Below are 21846 nucleotides of genomic sequence, written 5' to 3' on the forward strand. Positions count from 1 at the left end.
ATAGTAAGAAAAAAAAAATTGCATTTATGTTTGATTGTTTTAATTATCATGTTAATGTTACAGCTCTTACTATTTATTTAGTTATTATTGCATTAATTTGAAATTAACAGTATTTAAATTTGTTTATTTTTATCGTTAATTTCAAATTAATCCAATAATAATTAAATAGGTAATAAAAATAATAAATTTAAATTGATAGTAAATATAACCATTCATATCTTAATTATGCTGTTGCAAGAGATATAAACGTAATTGTTGCCTATGATATGCAAGGACTGAATCGTCTATACATATGGGAAATGTGAAAGCAGGGTAACAGGGTTTACCCACTTCACATTGCTGGCTTCGTGGTAATGTAATACTGGTTCCGTGTACTTATCTTGATGGAATTGTAGAAGTTTGACTTAGTAGTATGATTTTTAGAAGAAAAAATTGGATGCTGGAGTTGTTAACCTACTTTGAACACTTCATACTTTCTAGATTAAAAAACTAACTCTAATGACAATCATGTGAAACATCTACAATAATGCAAGAAAAGCTTTTTGTTAAAAAAAATAAATTATTTATTTATTTAAACTTCATGCTTTTTAACTGTTGCGATAAAAAAAAAAATTTAAATTTATACTCGTTATAGTGATAGGGACAATTTATTTACCGTTTTGGTGTAATGAAAACAGGCGAATCCTCATCATGAATTCACTCACCTAATTAAAAATTCTAGAATTTGATTCGTATTAATGTTAATTGATATAAAAGTATTAATAATTTAATGTTGTTCTATCAATTATATGAACGCATCTCTTTATTTTACAATTAATTCAATGTCATTGAATTTTTTTTTTTTTTTTTGTAATAAATGTCATTGAATTTTAATGAATGTATAAACATGGCTATTAGCAAAAGAGATTTTCATCTTTTTCGGAGAGGTTTAAAATTTTAATCTTGAATCTCTTCGAACAGAATTATTTTCCATGAAAGATACCTGAAATTTATGCAAAAGAAGAAGAGAGATTTTAACGTGTAAATACAATTATTTTACATATAATTCTAAAATGTCATTATTCTCAAACCGAATTTTAAGTGTAAGACATAAAATAAAATAAAAGTCATATTATACTGAAAAGATCCATATTGAAGCTTTTGTCATTAACTTCATATATTAAAATATTTCTTCATCATCTCCAAAAAATATATATATATTTCTTCATTAATTATGAATCAGTTAATCTAATATGACTTTAAATTTAGGCACAAATACTTTCTAATGAATAAATTGTGTTATGTGTATATTATTTTATTTTGTAACACTATATTTTTTATAAAATAACGTACATAAAGTAAAACAGTTTAGATTAATCTTTTTCCATGTTTTCATTACCTGAATTCAAATTATATATATATATATATATATATATATATATATATATATATATATATATATAAAAGAATTCTATCAGTTACTTTTAAAAAAATTTAATCGCATTAAATTACTTTGCTATTTATATTTTATCACATTTCAAAATCACATTAACAGTGTTAAATTGCTATCAATGAAATTCCTTAATTTTTTCTAAAAATATAATCGTTTGAAAAATAATCATATTTTAAATTGTTAATATGAAGTATGCTCAGTCACGGAGTTGGGCCTCTTTAATATAAAAAACGATATTTTGGGCATATTTGAAATCTGTGTATTTTTTTTTTTTTTAAAGAATTTGAAATCTGTTTTTAAAATTAGGTTTTTGATTTTCAAAAAAAGAAAACTTGTTTAATAAGGGCTGTTTTGTAAAAATAATAATAATTTTTTATTTTTAGAATAAAACTTAGAGAACGTGGCTGTTACTTTTATTTTATATTTTGACTTTTAACTTAAAAAAATTACAGAAAATACTTGTTTTATTTATTATTCTACAAAATAATTTTAAGAAAAAAAAATAGAACACAAACCCTTTGTTACTTTTCAGATCTAAATCTTAATATAGTTAACAAAGAACTCAATTCTTTTTTATTTTTGATCAGCCATTCTTTTAATTATCAATTAACCACTATTTGAACTATTTTTTATTTTATTATGTCCATTAATTTATTCTAAGATCACTTATTTTTTATTATTTTTTATCACTTATCACTGTTTTTTAATCTAAATCCGTCTATATTTTGATTAATAAAGTACAATATATTAAAAATATAATTCGATCGTATTACATAATATAAATTTTTTATGCATTTTCAACTATTTATATCTTCATTCTCACATAAATTTCCAAATATAATATTCCTACGAGTCGATAACCGCATTGGCATTTCTAGAACAATGTTTGGGAAGGGCCGAAGCATTACTTTTTTTCTAGTGGATTAAAAAAACGTTAATCGATGGGGTTATTCAAGCATCACTCATTGATCCTTATTTTTATACGGTATAGGTTATTTTGCTTACTCTTAACTCTTAATTTGTCTAAGAGTATGCCTATCTTCTTAGTATTATTAGATTACAATTTTATTCAACGGTGAAGATTTATGATATAAAATAAACTCTTTTACCGCTTTCCTTCTCTCATTGCCTCTCACTCTTTCTCTCTCATCCCCTTTCTCTTTCTTCAATGGCACTTCAACATCAAATAAAGGTGCAAGCTTTTTTCTCAATTCATCCAATCCAGCTATTGCTATGAGCATTTACATAAAAAATTGAAATGGGATGTCAAAAAAGAAATAAATCCAGATGCCCTATGTTATGGAACCAAGTAGGTCTGTTATTGGACGTAACATAGAGATAACAGAGATCTTTTCCCCACTTCAAGGTAACAAATAAGATAAGAAGAAGTAGATAAGTTCATTCATTTCAAATTTCAACACCAAAGTATAAACATTACAATAATCATGGATTAATTCAAATGAAGGGTATTTCGTGATTTTCATTTTTTTTTGTAATTTTGTGGTTTATGTTGTGTTCAGATTCAATTTTTTTTTTTGAAAATTATACTCACGCAGAACCATCATGCCATTAATCATTCAGGTTGTAAATTACGCAAATCGATAGAGAGAAAGAGGTGGAGAGAGTAAGAGTGTGGAAGATAGTGAGGAGAAAGAAAGGGAAAAAAAGTTTATTTTATTATGTCAATCTCTACCGTTGGTTGAAATTGTAATCTAATGGTATTAAAAGGAGTAGAAAAGGTAGACAAAATAAGAATAGACAGAATAATCTATCTCGGTATCCCCTATCCTTTTTATACATAGTAAAATCCGTTCTCATTTTTAAAAACTGGCCAATTATAGTAGTAACCGCTCTCATCAACATAGATGTTTGTAAATATTTTCCATTACGAGCATAAGCAGAATAAGCATAATCAACCATTCCTCAATTAAAATTGTTCTCTCTTACCAAAGAAAATAAAAAAGAAATTTGATCTTTCTATTGCATTACGGCACTTTGTGTGGCGGAATGGTTAATGCAATGAATTAACAACACATGATGAATCCTCAATCTGCACTCCTTGGCTATTCCTCCATTCCTCCAACCTCTTCAGGATCTCAAGAAAAATCTCATTCCATGTGTCTATAGGCCCTGGCAAGCACCAATGAACACAATCATTCTGTACACGCTCTTGAATCCCATTAGCAAATGGAAAAGGATTCATATAAGCACCCGGATGGCCATCTGGTCTCAATAATGCTAATTTTGTTACATCCAGTACCTCTAGTCTAAACCCTTTAAATTCATTGGCTTTTGCCTTAGCATTTTCCACTTCTTCTATCTCAATACTTCTGATCTCAGCATCCATTCCTTCAAGGTTCTTCTCCTCATTTGTATAAGGCTTATTCTCGGAACAAGTACCACCCTTATCCCAATCACCTTCAAAATGAGACGGCGAAAATGTTCTCACAATCACATCAATTCCATTTCCTTTACCTGCTTTCCTCTCAATTATGCTATTAAGAGTAGTCCTTAAAGCCTTTCTTAATGGACCATAAAAACCAATCTCAGTGTAATTAAGACCAGGGCAGTTTAGGCTACCTAAAACTGAATCACCCTCATAGTAAACTGAAGGAAGCAAAAACCAATGCCCAAAAGACAGCACAATTAAGTCCATTTGATCAATATCCCTAGCCCACCTCTCATTAACATGATCCAAATACATTGTATTATAATATGGCCCTGTAGTGTCAGATCTTTGAACACCTCGCACAAGAAATGGGGACCAATAGAAGGACAAGTTTGCATTGTGAGAAGGAAAGTGCCACCTACGAGAACCTTTATGGTGGACACTTTTAGGTTTTGAAGCAGTGGCTAACAAGCAAAAAAGGGACTCTAATTGGTTCCTAGCTAAAGAGTCCCCAACAAATGCTATATGCCTATTCTTGATGAGTTGGAGAAAAGTGTTAGGTTCAAACCTTGGAAGATTGCACTCACTTGGTTTCCATCTCCAGTATATATAGCCCAAATCAGGCCTACCATTGGAAATACAATTCTGGCTTTTCTTAATCTTACCACAGGTGGTACCATTATATAAAGGGCATCTCTTGTCACTGACCCATTTGCCTTTGGAGTAGTCACATGGTTTCTCATAAGATTTTTCATTTTCTGCCAATAAAAAAAAAACATCTAGTAAAATTGTAGACTCAATTAGAAGATGAAATGAAATTCACTAGCAATTCTACAGAATTTATGACAAGATGTTGAATCCTTAGAATTTAAGACAAAATCCACTAGCAATTATATAGTTTTAAGAAGATGAAATCATATGCATGTATGTGTATACCTGTAGACGTAGAAGCAGAAAGAGAAGATTGGTTGGTGAAGGGGCTAGAATAATGGGAAAGCAGAGTAAAGGGGAGAGGGTCAAAGTATAAACAAAGAAGAGCTATAGGTGGCAGAGTATAGAGAGTAAAAGGAAGAAAACTCTTGGTGAAAGAGAGAGTTTTATCTTTGAATGGTTTTGTACTTTTCATCTTCAAAACCTTACAACCTTTTTGATTCCATTCCTACCTTTGTTTTTGATCTTTATGTCTCTTGGTTTCGGTCACATGTTCAGTTCAAAAACACACGTCTTACTGTGGACTGTTGTAGTTCTCTTATTTCCTCAATTTAATTGAAAACTTAATAGTAAAGAAAAAGTTTTCTTTTTCAATGTTGAATTTATTATTTTAATTCTTTATTTTATTTTTCTCTCACCGAACTCGATTTCTTTTTTTCTTTTTCTTTTTCTTTATCCTTACAAGAATAGCCAAAATGAAATATAATAAAATTTATTATTATGATAATTTTATATATTTCTCGTATTCTTCTCAAGAAAGTCATCAAAAATATATTTGCTTATTTCTTAATAAATTTAACTTTATCCAATCGATTACATATGTTCACATTATCATGTAAATTATAAAAAATTATAATTGTCCATATTTGTTGTAATTTATAATGTTATTCCAAATATAGGTTTTTTTTTATGAAAAGTCGTAATAGAATAAAAAACTATCCAAATTTATAAGGAAGTTAATAAGGTAGGTAACTGTTTGAAAATGTATAACTATACAGATTGAAAATTTAGATCATTAAAGACAAAATATTTGCAATTAAATGTGCTAATTGTGGATCAATGTATAAAGATCTGGATTAATTGTGGTATAGCTTAAGAAAGAGAACTAAGATCCATTTTAATTTTTTTTTTCAATAAAAAAACTACACTTGAATGTAGTTCATCTAGCCACCGGAAGTTGTTAAATTATTTTTACAGCAATATTTTATCATCGAATGAAATTTGTTACGGTTAGGAATTCGTGCAGTTCTCCAAAAATTACAAAGAATACTAAAGAAACTAATATTTTAAAAATTACTCTTATATTTACAATTTATTTTTCTTTACCATCTCTCTCAATTAGGGATGTAAATAGACTAAGCTTTGTCTTAAATAGTCGAAGTTTGTGTAAAAAATATTGAGTTTGATCTGACTTGTTAACATGTGAATGCCCTACATTATAAGTCTGACTTGACCTATATTTAAAAAATAAAAACTTTAGCCTAGGCATGTTTAAGCCTATTAAACATTTAACAATTAAAAGAATAACTAAAATAATATTACTTTATTATTCAAAATTATTAAAATAATAATTTTATTTATTTTATTTAAAATAAGTAATATGATATAGGCTTATAGGCCCAACATATACAAAAAAAAAAAAAAACCTATGGCCTGTTTTCTAAATAGATTTTTTTTAAAGTCTAGGTCTGTTCTATTTCATTATTTATAATAGGCCAAATCTGACCTAATATAGGCTAGGCCGTAGGCCCCTATAGACCGGCCTAGCCCATTTATATCTCTACTCTCAATTATATTTTTTGCTATTGAATTAAAATCAAATCAACGATTATAAAATAATAAGTGAGAGCAAATATCCTCTCAAAAATTACCCTGAGATGAAACGTAACCTTGATCCTGTTTACAGGAAGTAGATGATTTGAAATTCAAATATTATAAAAAATAATAAGATGTGTACGTATATAAATCAAGGGAAAAATTTTGTCCTTTTAAATGATACAACTTATATCAATTCACTATCACAAAGAGATGAGACCTACACCTAGGGTTGACTCGTAACCCGCCAAAAATGAGCCGGGTTGGGTTGACATAAATGAGCTACCAACCCGAGTCAACCCGACCCGATCCAACCTTGAAAAAACGAGCCAGCTCGCGGATTGGGGTTTTTTTTTAATTAAAAATAATAATATTAAAAGCCAAAAGCTACAGTCAGTCCACACTTTCTTAGTTTCTTTCATCGTTTTCAACGAGCCAGCTCTAATCTTCTCACTTAACATTTTTATCAGCCTACACAAAAGACCTGAGCTTTGCGTTGGCTTTCTACAACTTTAAAATTTCATATTGGCATGAGTGACTCGTTTTTGGTTGATTCATTCCCGGTGATTCATACCATAGTCACCTTTACTTGCTGTTCTGTTCCTACATCTTGATTCCTCGAGATTCTGATCCTGTATCTATGTACACATTGTATGCTATTTTAAAGCAATTATGTGATGAGTGTCAAATTAGGAGTATGCTATGTACCAATAAATTGGCGTTAGATGCCTCTTATACTGTCTCCATTGTGAGTTTTAATGCTACTGCAAATTCTTCATTAAAAGAATGTTAGGCCATTGACATTTTTTTTGTTAAGATGGGATTGCACTGTTCTCTTCCCTCTTATTTCCCTGAAGAATTCATTGGTTCAGCAACAGAAAGACAATCCCATGTCTTTATTGTCATAAAAATATTTTAAAGTGAGAACGGTAACATGACCTTCAGTCTCTCAGCTTTTTACAGTAAATCTGCCTTTTATAATTTGTAACCAAAAAAAAAAAAAATCTGCCTTTATAATTTATATTGGTGAACTCAGTGATCTTGGTGAAGTATGGTTATAGATGTTGGGCAATATTTCAAGCTAACCTGCCAGTTTTTTTTTTTTTTGAGCTAACCCCCGAGCCAACTCGTAAGCAATATTTCGAGTTAATCCGCGAGCTTTTTTTCGAGCCTTTTCGAGCTAACCCGCGAGCCAACCCTAATCTGGCTCGGGTTGGGCTGGGTTGAGTTTTCTGACTCTTTTTTTTTCCGAGTCAACCCTAACCCGACTCGTTTTTTTCAGGTTGAATACGGGTCGGGTCGGATTGAGCTGGGTTGGCTCATTTTGCCAACCCTACCTACACCTTTATATTTTTTGGTCCATTCTCTCTTTTCCTCTATCTCTTTCTTTCTCTTATTTAGAAAGACACAATTTTATATTCTTTAAGATCACACACATTTTTCCTATAAATTAAAGACAAACAATTAAAAGCATTTAATAGTGGGCTAGCTGTGTAAAGACTAAAGAGGGATAAAATTATATTATATTAGATGATTTAGATTTCATATTTTAAATTTGAAAATAAATGGGGCATGTGCAAATATGCATATTAGAGGCAAGTGGGGTGACCTTACCTCATTTGATCGAACTTCCATTTATAACAATTGCTGAGTTCGAGTTCCATTTATACCAATTTCATGACATTAGTTCGAATTAAAAAACCTTTATTGATGAGCAATTTATAATCTCATTATAAATTTATGTTGAAATTGATAGATGATCCTCAGTTCCTGACATTCGAATGGGAAAAGCCTTCAATACCGTATTTTTTATTTTATTTTTGAAAAGAATGTATTAACTGTGGGCTAATCATATGAAGAATGAAGTAAATTAATTATAATTAAAGTTATAAAAGAAATTAATGTTTTGCCAATAAAAAATGACTGTAAAGGTGATATGTAACTTTAGCCCTACCGTAATAAACACGATTTTATATAAGGTAAAGGATTTCTCCGATCAATGGAGATAAGTAATCTTCAGTAAATTCAAAACGACGACGTTTTGTGATGAAAATCAAAGTATTTTTGCAATTATAATATATTACAGGATTATATTAGTCTTTATAATTATAATTTTTTAATCTTATAACTCCAAAACGACGTCGTTTTAAGCTCACTGGAGATAATTTTATCTCCAGTTACTGAAGTAATACTTTTCCTTTTTATATAATAGTATTATATTATAATATAGGGAAAAGTATCTATGCTTTTGAAGGATGTAACACTACATCATTTTAAATAAAACGCAGCGTTTCGTTTGAAAAATCAATTTATTTCTTTGTTCCAAATGTATTGTCCCTTCTCATCTCTCTGCAACCAAGTGGTATTCTTTCCCCTCACTCAAAATTGTTTTTCCCTCATTCTCTTTTCCATTCTCATAGTTGGTTTTTCTTCGATTTCGTTCTCACCTAAACACTTTGATAAAACCATCGATTCAAATTTATCTTGAAGGCGGAAAGAGATGCTGCAATAAACATCAAGCAAAGGAAACACAAAAATAGAAGATTAGCAAATACCACCAATGCAACCAATAGATGAAAAGGTAAAATCAAAAACCCTATTTCTATTTCATGACACTTGACGGACTTTCTTTTTTGGACTTTGATTCATGTTATGCGTATATCTGATTGTGCTTACTTCCCAATTTTTTTTTTCTCTTCTTCTTTTTTCCCCATTTTTAGAGCTGTGAAAATACTTGATGGAGGATATAGGAGTTGTCAGGCAAGTTGAGGTGTCTGAATTTTTACAGGTTTGATTTTTGTCCCTCTATTTAATTTTTTTTTTTGGGGGGTCTTCCTTAGCTCCTATTTTGATAGCATTAAACTTTGCAGCTTTGGCATGGTTTTTTTCTATTTTTTATTTTCAGCTTCTCATTAATCAATTAACGCACCATGTTTAATTTGGCAAATGAAATAGAATTGTATATGTGTCTATGGTTTCCCCTTTGCTGCTGTATTAACATATTTTGATGGCTTTCAAGTTTGCAACTATTTCATGAGTTTGTTTTTAGTTTTCATATTACATCAACAAAACCCAAGTGCAATTATTTCAACTATGGGTGTGATATTTTTTTTAATCAAATATGACTTATTAATTAAATAATTCTTTTACTGATGATATCCTCTACATCAAATATGATTTATTTCAACTAAGGTGTTTTATTTTTTGGTCTTGTGAATATAGGTTGTGTGCAAAACTATCAATTTTATCTGATTTTACAAATGTCTAAGAAGTTTGACAAGATATTAAGGCATCACATTAGAATTACTAGAGTGTTTCAGTGCATCAAAATTCAATTGAGAAAGACAATCATGAGTTTGTTATAATGGATCACTCCCAAATAATAACTATTGAAGACATTGACGTGAGTGGGAGTTTATCACGTTATGATGATGTTGTTGATTTGGAGAAAGACACTGATGAGTTTGTTGATGATGATAAGTGTGAAATTATGGAAGATGAAGATGGTGATCATGTGCAAAATGATGTACTTGAAATTGTGGGAGATGATATCAATGAATTTAGTGAGACTAGTTTTTTATGTAGGGTCTTTGGGACATCAGAAGAAGCTTATGTTTTTTATAATGATCATGCAAAAGGTAAGGGGTTTGGAATACGTAAGCAATTTTTTAACAAGAGTGCAAGAACACAACAAATATATAGGTGGAGATATGTGTGTTCGAAAGAAGGCATCAAGAAAGTGAATGATAAAGTAGTTAAAAGGCGAAGGGATACAAGGACTAATTGTTTGGCGATGTTACAAATAAAGTTGGTGGATGGAGTATGGAAAGTGGAGAAGTTCAATGATACACACAATCATCCATTGATTAACACTCCATCAAAGGTGAAGAAGTTTTCTTCTCAGAATGAATTACGACGCTCAAAGTTTACTAAATCTCTTGTTTCTATGCTTTCTGAGGAGGGTTTAACTTCTTCAAAAATCTCAAAGGTGGTGAATGCTATGGACAAAGAAGTTAATATTACTCCAGTGCAAATCTCCACTATTATATCAAGCCAACGAAAGAATAATGTGGGGCGAGAATGTCAAGGCATCATTAAACACTTTCAAAGGAAGTCTGTTCTTGATGGATCTTTTTATTTTGATATGCATTTAGCCGAAGATGGAACATTAAGAAGCGTATTCTGGGCGGATGGTAGGTCAAGAGCAGCATATGTTCAATTTGGTGATGTTCTTGTGTTTGATGTGTCTTACCAAACAAATAAGTTCAAGTTTCCCTTTGCCCCTTTCGTTGGGGTTAATCACCATGGGCAATCAATTTTATTTGCAGCCGCTTTGTTAGAAGATGAAACAGAGGCAACATTTACATGGTTGTTTGAACAATTTCTGGAATGTATGTTTGATAAGTCTCCTATTGCTATTATCACTGATCAAGACAAAGCTATTGGAAAAGCAATTGCCAAAATATTTCCAAAAGCACGACATCGTTTTTGTGCGTGGCACATGAAAAAACATGTTATGGAACACACTCAAGCACTACGCTCACAATTTAAGGAGAGTTTTGATGTTGACTTTCGTGCATGGTATAAAAGTCGAAGCATTGATGAGTTTGAAGGCAGTTGGGAATCATTGAAGACTAAATATGATATTAAAGAAGGAACTTGGTTGGCTAACATGTATGTTTCACGTCATCATTGGGCAAAGGTATATTTGAAAGATACTTTTTGGGCTGGAATGACCACAAGTGGCCGAAGTGAGAGCATCAATGCTTTTTTTGATGGATACGTCAACTCCAACACAATGTTAAATGACTTTGTTACTCAATATGACAAAGCAATTAAGAGTAGGAGGGATGCTGAAGAAGATGAAGATTTTAAAACTAGAAATACAAAAGCAATTTTGGAGACTACTCATCAAATTGAAGCAATAGCTGGTGAGCGTTACACAAGAAAAATATTTAATATATTTAAAAAGGAGTGGATGGAAGCTGTTCTTCATTATGAGCATGAAAAGATTTTAATGAATGAAGATCTAATCAGGTACAATTAGGAGTATATGTTAAATTGATGCAAAAGATTTTAAATGGTTTTCTTTGATCTCATTTTCTTTTAGGTACAAGGTGGGGTCTCACGAAGTTGATAAAGAGTGGTGGGCAATTGTTGACTATCATTTGACAGAAACCTTCACAGCTGATTGTTCTTGTGGAAAATTTCAGACTATGGGAATTTTGTGCAAACATATTCTATATATTATGAGGAAGAAAAAATTAAAAACCCTTCCTGAAAAATATATTTTGTCTAGATGAACCATGAATGCAAGCTATAAGGTTGAAAATCTTGTAGGTGATCATGCTGATACACCCACTAAGGAAGTTAGTGCATTGTTCTTGTGGTCGCTTCACTCCAAGTGCAATATGGCTATTTCCGAAGCAAGAGATTGTATGTCTGAAATTAGAAAGTTTGATGATTTTCTTGCTGACTTTATTAGACAGCAACTGGAAAGAAAGAGAAATATAATTGAAGATGAAGCAATTCCCCAAGTTGTTCCTTCACTAACTCCCGAAATTCTTTCACAAGTTTCACTCATTAACTACGTGCGTGATCCCATGCATCCAGTCAAAACTAAAGGGCGTCCAAAGGTTGCTTCACGATTGAAATCAAGCATTGAGTTGATTTCAAAACAACATAAGACTTGTAGTTATTGTGGAGGAAAGGGTCACAATAAAACCAGTTGTGAGAAGCGCAAGGTATTTCTTTATAGATGTGTTTTCAATCTTAAACTTGATAATGAGTTTATTCTAATTCATTTGTAGATGGATATTGCAAGAGAGAAGCAAAAGGAGTAGTTTTATTGCACATATATTAGCTATTGTATTTTGGTAAGCACCAATTTATTACGAACAATTTTTAGATATTCTAATTTCAAATTATGAGTTCAAAGCTGCTTATATTTTTATTTATTGTGATTTTTCAGGTACAAAGATAACTATTTGTCAGGTTGGTGACATTTTTTGTAGAAGATTTTTGGATGGGATATTTTTTGTAATGTAGTTTTGTCTATAAATTAGTAGTGATCCTATAAATTAATAGTGATCCCCATTTTGTATAAGATTTTTGGATGGGATATTTTTTGTAGGATCACTTTTGTCTATAAATTAATACATTGATCCTATAAATTAATAGTGATCCCCATTTTGTAGAAGATTTTTCAGGGGATTTTTTTGTAAAGTAGTACATTGATCCTATCAACCATGAAAATATCCTTTGTTGAGGAACCAATAGTTGCTGGAACTCAATCGATTATGGAGCCACGGTGTAGGAACCAATAGTATATAAGTCAAAAGAAAATGACCCCAAGACAATAATTGTACTAAAATAAACCAAAGCAATATAAAGAAGGTAATCAAACTCGGGCAAATAGTATTTTTGCTGATAGTATATAACTCTGGTAATTCTAATGAAATGGTTTAAAGGAGTGATGCTTCAATAATGATACACACTCTTCACATTTAAGCGGAAAGGGGGATTAGGGATGGTTGATAGGAGAAGCAAAACCTATTGTCCACGTTTTGTGAGAAGATCAATTTGACTCTTGTAATCATTATCATCGTACCACACTATAACTTCAAATCTACCAAAAATAATCTGATATCAAGTTCAATATAGAATGACCATCAATTTTATATTTGAGGTGCAATTTCTCCGAACAAAGAGACATGGAATCTGTTTTTAATAATGGAGACTTATAATCTATATAAAAACGTATATTATATGATGCTAATTCAAATAAAGGGACAAAAATCAAATCTGTAAAAATTCAGACACCTCGACTTATCCTCCATCAAGTATTTTCACAGCTCTAAAAATGGGGAAAAAAGAAGAGAAAAAAAAAATTTGGGAAGTAAGCACAATCAGATATACGCATAACATGAATCAAAGTCCAAAAAACAAAAAAAAAGTTTGTCAAGTGTCATGAAATAGAAATAATGGAGTTCTAATCCAGAAAATCATTCAGAGTATCAATTTGAATATGTGGAAGTCCTATCTGATTTTGATGAAGATGTTGGCATTAAAGTTGCTTATGTTGGCAAAGTGAAAGGGTTTGTTAGTCTCTTTCTGCAAAATGTGCAGTATGGAGTTCGCTTATTTTGTGTTCCACCTAATGAGTTATATAGGTTCTCGCATCAGATTCCTTCATATAAGATGGCTGGTGATGAAAGGGAAGAAAAACCAACTATGAGAATGGAAAAGTGAATGAGGGAAAAGCAAGTTTGAGTGAGGGAAAAGCATACCGCTTGGTTGCAGAGAGATGAAAAGGGACAATAGATTTGGAACAAAGAAATGAACTGATTTTTCAAACGAAACGCTGCGTTTTATTTAAAATGATGTAGTGTTACATCCTTCAAAAGCACAGATACTTTTCCCTATAATATATTAGACATTTTATTGTTTAAAAATTAAAAATTAAAAATAAATTTTTTATGTTAATTATTAAGAAAATTTATAAAAGGGGAAAATGAACATAACTTTGTTTCTCTTTAAGTATTTCATAATAATATCGAATCATTTTTTTTTATCGAAATTATTTTTTATTTTTTTAATTAGCTAAATATTATAGTGAAATATTATGTTTTACTTTAAAAATATAAAATTATATTCTTTAAAAAGATAAATATTTTTTCCTATAAGAAAAGGGAGATCAATTGCGATTTATGTTTTGAAAAAAAAATATAAAACAAACATTTAATGGTGAAAAAATAATTTTAAATTACACATTTGCTGAGAAAAAATGTAGCTGTAAGTCATTATCAATCACTTTTTTTTAGGGGGTTACCAAGGGGGTCAAGCCGTCAAGGAGTGGAAATGTAGGTTGAAGTAAACCTAAAACAACCTCAATGACGCCACTAAAACTAAGGGCTGTTGAAGAATGTTATTCATCGTCAAATGATTCAAATCCTTTTTTTTTGTTATTGGTCCACATGGTTGAAGCAAAAGCAATGATTAGGGAGATCCAGATCCAAGGGCCAAGGCCCAACCCAAATTTAAAGTTCGTTCTTCCCTGCGAGGCTACGGTTGAACGAACCACCGTCCACAGCCATGTGTAGTTGAGTTGGGCAGTGGCTTTGCCTTTTCGGTTTAAGCTAAAGACCCATTTGATTCAAACAACTGTTAACATCGGCATTACTACCCTGCAAGCAAGGGACTCTTCCAACGTTGGCATTACTATCCCAATTCTTCCGGACAGGTGTATATTATTTTATGCTTTATACAAAAAAGTAAGTGCTACTGCCCCAAATGCAACATTGCCGATTAATCAGGCACGTTTGTTACGGGAGAAATTTTTTTAACCAGGTAAATACGATTAGTGGGAAAATAGTTGTTAAAGAAAAATAAGTGAAAAAATTTTAAAAATGTTGTTTAGTAGACCAGAATATTATCAGAAAAATTGTATAAAATTTACTGTGACAATGTTTGGTTGAAAGTAAAAGATTGATGGAAAAATATAACAAATATCAAAAATACCCCTAAATATAATAATAGACACTAGTAATGATAGCCTCGTGGCACAATGGGAAGCAGAGAGCAAACAATTTTCTCCATTGTTAAGTCTCACTTCTCTTTGAGAACCTTCGAAGATATATATCTGGAACACTCCTTGTATGAGATGGCCACAACAGATGAATATGATGAACCTGAGATTGCAACTAGTGATTCTTCAGAATCAGACTTGATGTGGCAATCACATGCATCTAAACCAACCAGCATTTCAAATGGATTAGGCTCTAAAGCAAAGAAAATGACTAATTATCCAAGAACAGCACAACCATCAAAGAGTATGATCCCATCATTAATTCCTACACCATCAAAGAGGCAACTCACACAAGTTAATCAAGCCAGAAAGCATACAGGAATATCCATTGATGTAAAGAGGAAGAACTCTTTTGGAGCGAAATGTTGGAGCTGCTTCAGTAAAAACTCTTTTGTCCTTTTTTTAAGCAAATCAACAACCACAAATCAGAGGGGCATTTGCGTAACTAAGTTGGCGTCAAAATTATGACTTTCCTAGCTTTCTCATCATACCACCTCCAAGAAGGTCTTCTCCAACAGTGCAGAGTGTTCCTTTTTACACTGAAACTGGGTTTTGATGGGGAAACGTCATGCCCTGCTTTATTTCTCAAAAACGTGTATCAAATGAGTATGTCTCATTTCTTCACTTTGACTTACCCATCTATCCCCTCAAAAACCACCTACCAAACACCCCCTAAAGAAGGATACCCTGGTGATGATGGATTTTGGAAAGAAAATGATAGAAAGCTAAAATTTTCATTTTAAATAAGTATTCTTTGATTTATGAATTTTTTACTATGAAATGAATAAGAGCCTCTTTGTTTTCTTCCAAAATCATATTTGAGGCCCGAAAACATTAGTCGTGAATGTTTGGGTAATTTTTGGGATTTTAAAATCATTCCTATAGAATTAATTTTTTTAAAAAACATTTATATTTGTACTTTAAAATTGATTCTACTTTGTTAGTAGGTTTGGAAAAAATGAGTCAATCCATCGGGTTAGCTTGTAACCCGGCTAACATGAGTCGGGTTGAGTTAGGAAAAATGAGTTAGTAACTCGAGTCAGCTCAACTCGTTTCAACTCGAAAAAAATCGAGCCAACCCACAAGTCAAACGGGTTGGCTCGCGGGTTATGGTTTTTTAAATATATAAGTATAAAAATTAATGAAGGTAAAACGGAAAGCTAAAAATTAAAATCTCAATTCCAAAGACTCAAATGAAAATACCCTAGAGCTGCCAATAAGTCCAAAACCGTGCATTAAGGACCTTTTTATAGTATGTGTGACAATGTGAATATGGTGCTAACTTCCAATAAGTCAAAGTCCAAATGCAAAAAGAATTTTCTATGATTTATTTGTATAATGTCTTTGTATTGAATGAATTAATAATTTAGGAGAAAAAATTAGAAGTTACAGCATTAATGAAATTTTATTTTATTTTTTATTTTTTCGAGTTAACCCGCGAGCCAACCCTAACCCGGCTCGTTTTTTTCGGGTTGAACACGTGTTGGGTTGGGTTGAGCTGAATTGGTCCGTTTTGCCAACCTTATTTATTATACAAACGACAATTCTTCTAAATTCACTTTTAAAATATCATTTTCAAACACAAATTAATATTTTTAACATAAATTCTTTGAAAAAATTTCACTAGCGTTTTTAAACCCTAATTTTATAAATTCAAAAATGAAAATTTTATGGTCTCTTCTGTTTAATAAAGGGTCTAAGATGTTTAAATTACCCTTCATCTTACATCTAGATCCAGCCCTGTTTGCAAAAACTATTTCGGTGATTGCATGGCATGCATTATTTCAGTTCATATATTGTACTGTGTTTATGAAATAACTTGCTATGGACTTGCACTCTAATTGTAAAAAGAGAATAATAAAATACTTACACCTACACTACCTTGCATATTAGTGCTGTGTATGATGTGTAATGTGTCTACATATATTATTTTCCATCATGGGAGAAGAAGAGAACGTGAGGACACTTAAGCATAGACAGGGATGGCAAAGTGGGCGGCAACCCGCCCCGCCCCGCCACACCCCTTCATCAACCTGTCAAAAAATGAATCAGCTCATCCCGCCCCGTTTGGTGGGTTGGGCAGGTTGATCCGCTAACCCGAGCCTATTTTACACTGACCCGTCCCGCTTTTTAGATGGATTGAAAAACTCAGCCCACCCCGCCCCGTTTAACGGGCGGGACGGGTTGGTCCGCCGAGCCGAGCCCGTTTTGTCGTCTCTAAGCATAGTCAGCCATTCCTGAATTAAAATTTCTCTTTATTACTAAAATAAAAAATTGCTCTTTTCTAATGCAATATGCATCACTTGCATGTTGGAAAGATTGAAGTGTAATAAACTAACAATATATATGAGGAATACCTCACTCTTCTCTCCTTGGCTGTTCCTCCAACTTCTTGATCATTTCCAAAAAAATCTCATTCCATGTGTCTATAGGCCCTGGTAAGCACCAATGAGCACAATCATTCAGCACAAGCTTCGGAACCCCATTAGCAAATGGAAAAGGTTTCGCGTAAGGACCGGGATGGCCATCTGGTCTTAAGAATGCTAATTTGGTTACATCCAGTACCTCAAATCTAAACCCTTTAAATTTATTGGCTTTTTCCTTAGCATTTTCCACTTCTTCTATCGCAATCTGTCTTATGGCAGCATCCATTCCTCCAAGTGGCTTCTCACTTTCTCTATAAGGCTCAGTCTTTGAACAAGTACCACCCTTATCCCATTCACCTTCAAAATGAGCAGGTGAAAATGTTTTCACAATTACATCAATTCCATTTCCTTTAGCAACCTTCCTCTCAATTATGGTATTAAGAGTTGTCCTTAAAGCCTTTCTCAATGGAACATAAAAATCAATCTGAGTATGATTAAGATCATGACAGTTTAGGCTACCTAGAACTGAACCACCCTCATAGTAAACTGAAGGAACCAAAAACCAAAGCCCAAATGACACCACAATCAAGTCCATATGATCCATATCCTTAGCCCACCTCTCATTAACATGATCCAAATACATTGTATTATAATATTGCCCATCATTTGAGCTTTCAATACCTTGTACAAGAAATGGGGACCAATACAAGGAGAAATTTACATTGTGAGAAGGGAAGTGCCACCGACCGAATTTTTTATTCTTGCCTTTTACGTAGACAAGGTCAGGGGTTGAAACAGTGGTTAACAAGCAAATAAGGGACTCTAATTGGTTCCTAGCAAGAGAGTCACCAACAAAAGCTACATGTCTGTTCTTAATGAGTTGAAGAAAAGAATGAGGTTCAAACCTTGGAAGATTACACTCACTTGGTTTCCATCTCCAGTATAGATAACCTGAGTCAGGCCTTCCATTTGTGGTACATTTCTCACTTTCTTTGATCGTACCACATGTTGTAACATTGTATAAAGGACCTCTAATGTCACGAACCCATTCACCATTAGAGAAATCACATGGGTGGTTCTCATAAGCGTTGTCTTTTTCTGCAAAAATTAAATATAAAAAATTAAGTCTAGTAAACCAAAAAGTCCTTGTAAAGAACCTTGAGATCAACATCCTAAAAACTAGCTCAAAGGGTGGGAGTGCCCAAGGCCTTAAATTATAAAGGCCACATTAGTTGCATATACAACCAATGTGGGACTATATATCTCAACACATCCCCTCATACAATAGTCCATTGGGCTTGAAGAGTGGACAATGCAACAGGCCCAGCCTACCTGTGCTAAGAAACGTCACAAGAGAAAGTGGGGGTAAAGAACCTTGAGGTCACCACCCAAAAACTAGTTCAAAGAGTGGAAGTGCCCAAGGCCTTATAAAGGCCACATTAGTTGCACATACAACCAATGTGAGACTATATATCTCAAGAGTCCTTAACCCATGTTGGGAATCCTACATCCTAGTTATTTTTCTGTTAGTCGGTTACATGTCGTTATCTTGCTATAGTTAGTTTAGATTCACTTGAAGGAAAATTTTGGGTTTTTGTTATTTTAACACTATGTTGTACCTAGAGGTCTATTTAATAGACCTTAAGTCAACGCAAAAAGCGAAAATAATTTGGATACCTAAAATTAGGGGTATCAACCGATCTAAACTGATTTAATTCACAGTGATAAAATCAAAAAATCAAAAAAAAAATAAAAAACAATTTTTTAATTGAATTTGATCGGTTTTCAGTTTGGTTAGTAAAAATCGATCCAATCCAAACTGATCCGATGTTTTTATTATTTTTGAAATATGATAACTTGAAATCTTATTTTTTTTATAGACTTGAAATCTTGAATATTATTGATAGCAAATTATCTTGTTTTAATTTTTTATTGTCTATTAATTTATTTTAACTCTTCGTAAGTTTTAAGACTTGTTTTAATTTGAAGATTTGAATTTTTTAGTGATTTGTAACTTTGAATGACTCTATTATGATATAACTAATAATTTGTATGATTGAAATTTTATGTTTCTCGAAAAAATCAAAAATCGATTCCATTTAAATCGAATAAAATTGAAAATTGGATCAAATTTAAAAAAAAATCCAAACCGAATGAATGATTAAATGATCAAACCGAAAAAATTGGATTGAATATTTTTACCTCAAAATCGATTCAATTCAACCCGCGATCACCAGAACAGTGGCCAAAGTGTCACTGTTGGATAAAAAAAATACCAAAATGCCACGCCAACAGTAAATTTTGCAAATATGCCACGTGACATATTTCGCTACACTGTATAGCGAAATATGTGTGCAAATAATTCGTTACACGGTGTAGCGAAATATGCCGCGTCAAAATGCACAGAACCAAAAATGCTACGTGTCAGACAGGGAGAATTTTGCTACACTGTGTAGCGAAATTCTCCCGATTTGACACGTGACATTTTTTGTTCTTACGTGACATATTTTGCTACACCGTGTAGCGAATTATTTGCACACATATTTCGCTACACAGTGTAGCGAAATATGCCACGTGGCATTTTGACAAAATTTACTGTTGACGTGGTATTTTGGTGTTTTTTTTTGCCAATAATGACACTTTGCCCCCTGTTCCCGCGATCACCCCTACCCAAAATTATACTTCAACTGAATCTTAAACTAACTACAGCAAGATAACGACATGTAATAGAAAAGTAATTAGAGTTCAAGACAACTAGGAAGTAGGATTTCCAACAACCCAAGTTGGTAATTAGAGTTTAAGACAAAATTCACTAGCAATTCTATATTTTTAACAAGATGAAATCATGCATGCATATACCTGCAGAAGAAGTAGAAGAGTGGTAGGTGGTGAAGGTGGTTGAATGTGGGAGCTGTGTTGGTGGAGATGGAGTAAGGGTGAGATGGTAGAAGCATATACAAAACAGAGTTATGGGAAGAAGTGTATAGAGAGTCCAGGGAAGGATTCTCTTAGTGAGGGTGAGGGAGAGGGATATGTCTTTTAATGCCTTTGTGCTTCCCATTTTCAAAGCCTTCCTTCTTCCATTCTTTTTTCAGCTCTATATGTCTCTGTTTTATGGTGTTGTCGGCTGAAGACCGAAGAAAAACAGTTAATGTTTTTTTATTGGGGTTTGCATTTATCATTTAACATGATACAAAAAGTTTCTTATACACACAACATTTTGTGGAGTCTGCATTTTTTGAAGCAAAAAAAAAAATTAAGACACGCAAAACGAATCTCTATAACATTACATCATCACTTTTCCTACAACATAATTCTTATAAAACTTTTTTTATTATTGGTTGTTCAGTTGTTGCATTGTGAAAGCCATAAGAGCGAGAGACCTGGGGTAAAACATTTCTCCCGTTAATAGAGATAAGTTGTGTCCGGTGAGCAGAAAATGACGTCGTTTTATGACGGAAATCAAGATATTTTTGTAATTATAATATATTGCAGGATTATATTAATATTTATTATTATTTTTTAATTTTTTTTTGTATATAATTATTTTTTAATTTTATAACCCAAAATGACGTCGCTTTGGGCTCACTGGATAACTTTATCTTCAGTGAGCGGAGAAATACTTTTCCCTTGTCTTATTCATTCAAATATTATATTTATAAATTTTTTGTTTATAAACTCTTACAAATTATTGTCTATTCCCGAAAATAGACTCGGCTATAAATATATTTCCGAAAATACATAATTTGTGAACAAAAATATTATAAATACAATTTACCCCTTAAAAATATAAGGCATCTTTCTTATATTTGCTGAGTTTCACAATTTCACTCTTCTCTGCTCAGTTTAGATCTAAATATGGTCAACACGAAGTTTAATTATTTTGTATTTTAACAAAAAATTAATTAAAACGTAACACGTCCAATAATCGATCATAACGTGGGTAGAACATGCTTATCACTTATCACACCTTTTTTTGGCTGTGCAAAATTCTTACGCGCGCAAGTTTCAACAAAGAATAGAATAAATCTTGAAAAATAAAGAGATTTAAATTCAAATTCAGGATACCAAAAAAAAAAAAAAATCGAATTCTGATAAATTGAATCTATTAAAACTTCTAATATAAGTTGGTATTTGGAAAAAATAATAGAAATATATGGAGAATTGATTATCATATTGCATGACGAAGCATATGACATGTCGTGAGATAAAAAAATATGGAACCCACTTAATTTAAAAAAAAAAAGCATCACACATATTTATGTCTCACAACATAACATATGTTATGCCATGCAATATTATACACAATTCTCCTTAAATAAATATATTTACTAAAAATAAAAATAAAAACAGAAATACGCATGAATATTCAAAATTTATTTAAAATACAATTGCTGTAATGTTAAATTCTTTTTATGGATTTTGAATTTATGCTTGACCTTCTTGTATGGAAAACACAACTTCACTGGCTGAAAGACCTAAAACTTACAACGTGTTTGAATTTATATATATTAGTGTCAAAATAATTTTTAGTTAAAATATTTTC

The 21846-nt window shown here is 31.9% G+C and overlaps 3 protein-coding genes across 3 annotated transcripts; 1 reads left to right on the top strand and 2 right to left on the bottom strand.

The window, feature by feature from the left end:
- Positions 1-3443: 3443 nt before the first annotated feature.
- On the bottom strand, positions 3444-4947 carry LOC133312920 (xyloglucan O-acetyltransferase 1-like). The gene is made up of 2 exons (XM_061514202.1): positions 4758-4947; positions 3444-4579 (listed from the first exon to the last, which is right to left on the bottom strand). Exons 1-2 carry the CDS (start codon positions 4945-4947, stop codon positions 3444-3446), a joined length of 1326 nt encoding a protein of 441 aa, XP_061370186.1.
- A 4764-nt stretch (positions 4948-9711) lies between these two features.
- On the top strand, positions 9712-13598 carry LOC133312921 (protein FAR1-RELATED SEQUENCE 5-like). Its single transcript, XM_061514203.1, has 6 exons — positions 9712-11384; positions 11458-11540; positions 11688-12091; positions 12158-12186; positions 12319-12341; positions 13348-13598. The coding sequence occupies exons 1-6, from the start codon at positions 9712-9714 to the stop codon at positions 13596-13598; spliced, it is 2463 nt and encodes an 820-aa protein (XP_061370187.1).
- Positions 13599-17292: 3694 nt separating this feature from the next.
- Positions 17293-20361, bottom strand: LOC133312922 (xyloglucan O-acetyltransferase 1-like). The gene is made up of 2 exons (XM_061514204.1): positions 20160-20361; positions 17293-18398 (listed from the first exon to the last, which is right to left on the bottom strand). Exons 1-2 carry the CDS (start codon positions 20359-20361, stop codon positions 17293-17295), a joined length of 1308 nt encoding a protein of 435 aa, XP_061370188.1.
- Between the last annotated feature and the right edge of the window lie 1485 nt (positions 20362-21846).

This window comes from Gastrolobium bilobum, unplaced genomic scaffold (assembly GCF_033153095.1).
Source record: "Gastrolobium bilobum isolate Gb01-03AN ecotype WA unplaced genomic scaffold, APGP_CSIRO_Gbil_v1 utg6455, whole genome shotgun sequence".
In the NCBI taxonomy this organism is placed as follows: domain Eukaryota; kingdom Viridiplantae; phylum Streptophyta; class Magnoliopsida; order Fabales; family Fabaceae; genus Gastrolobium; species Gastrolobium bilobum.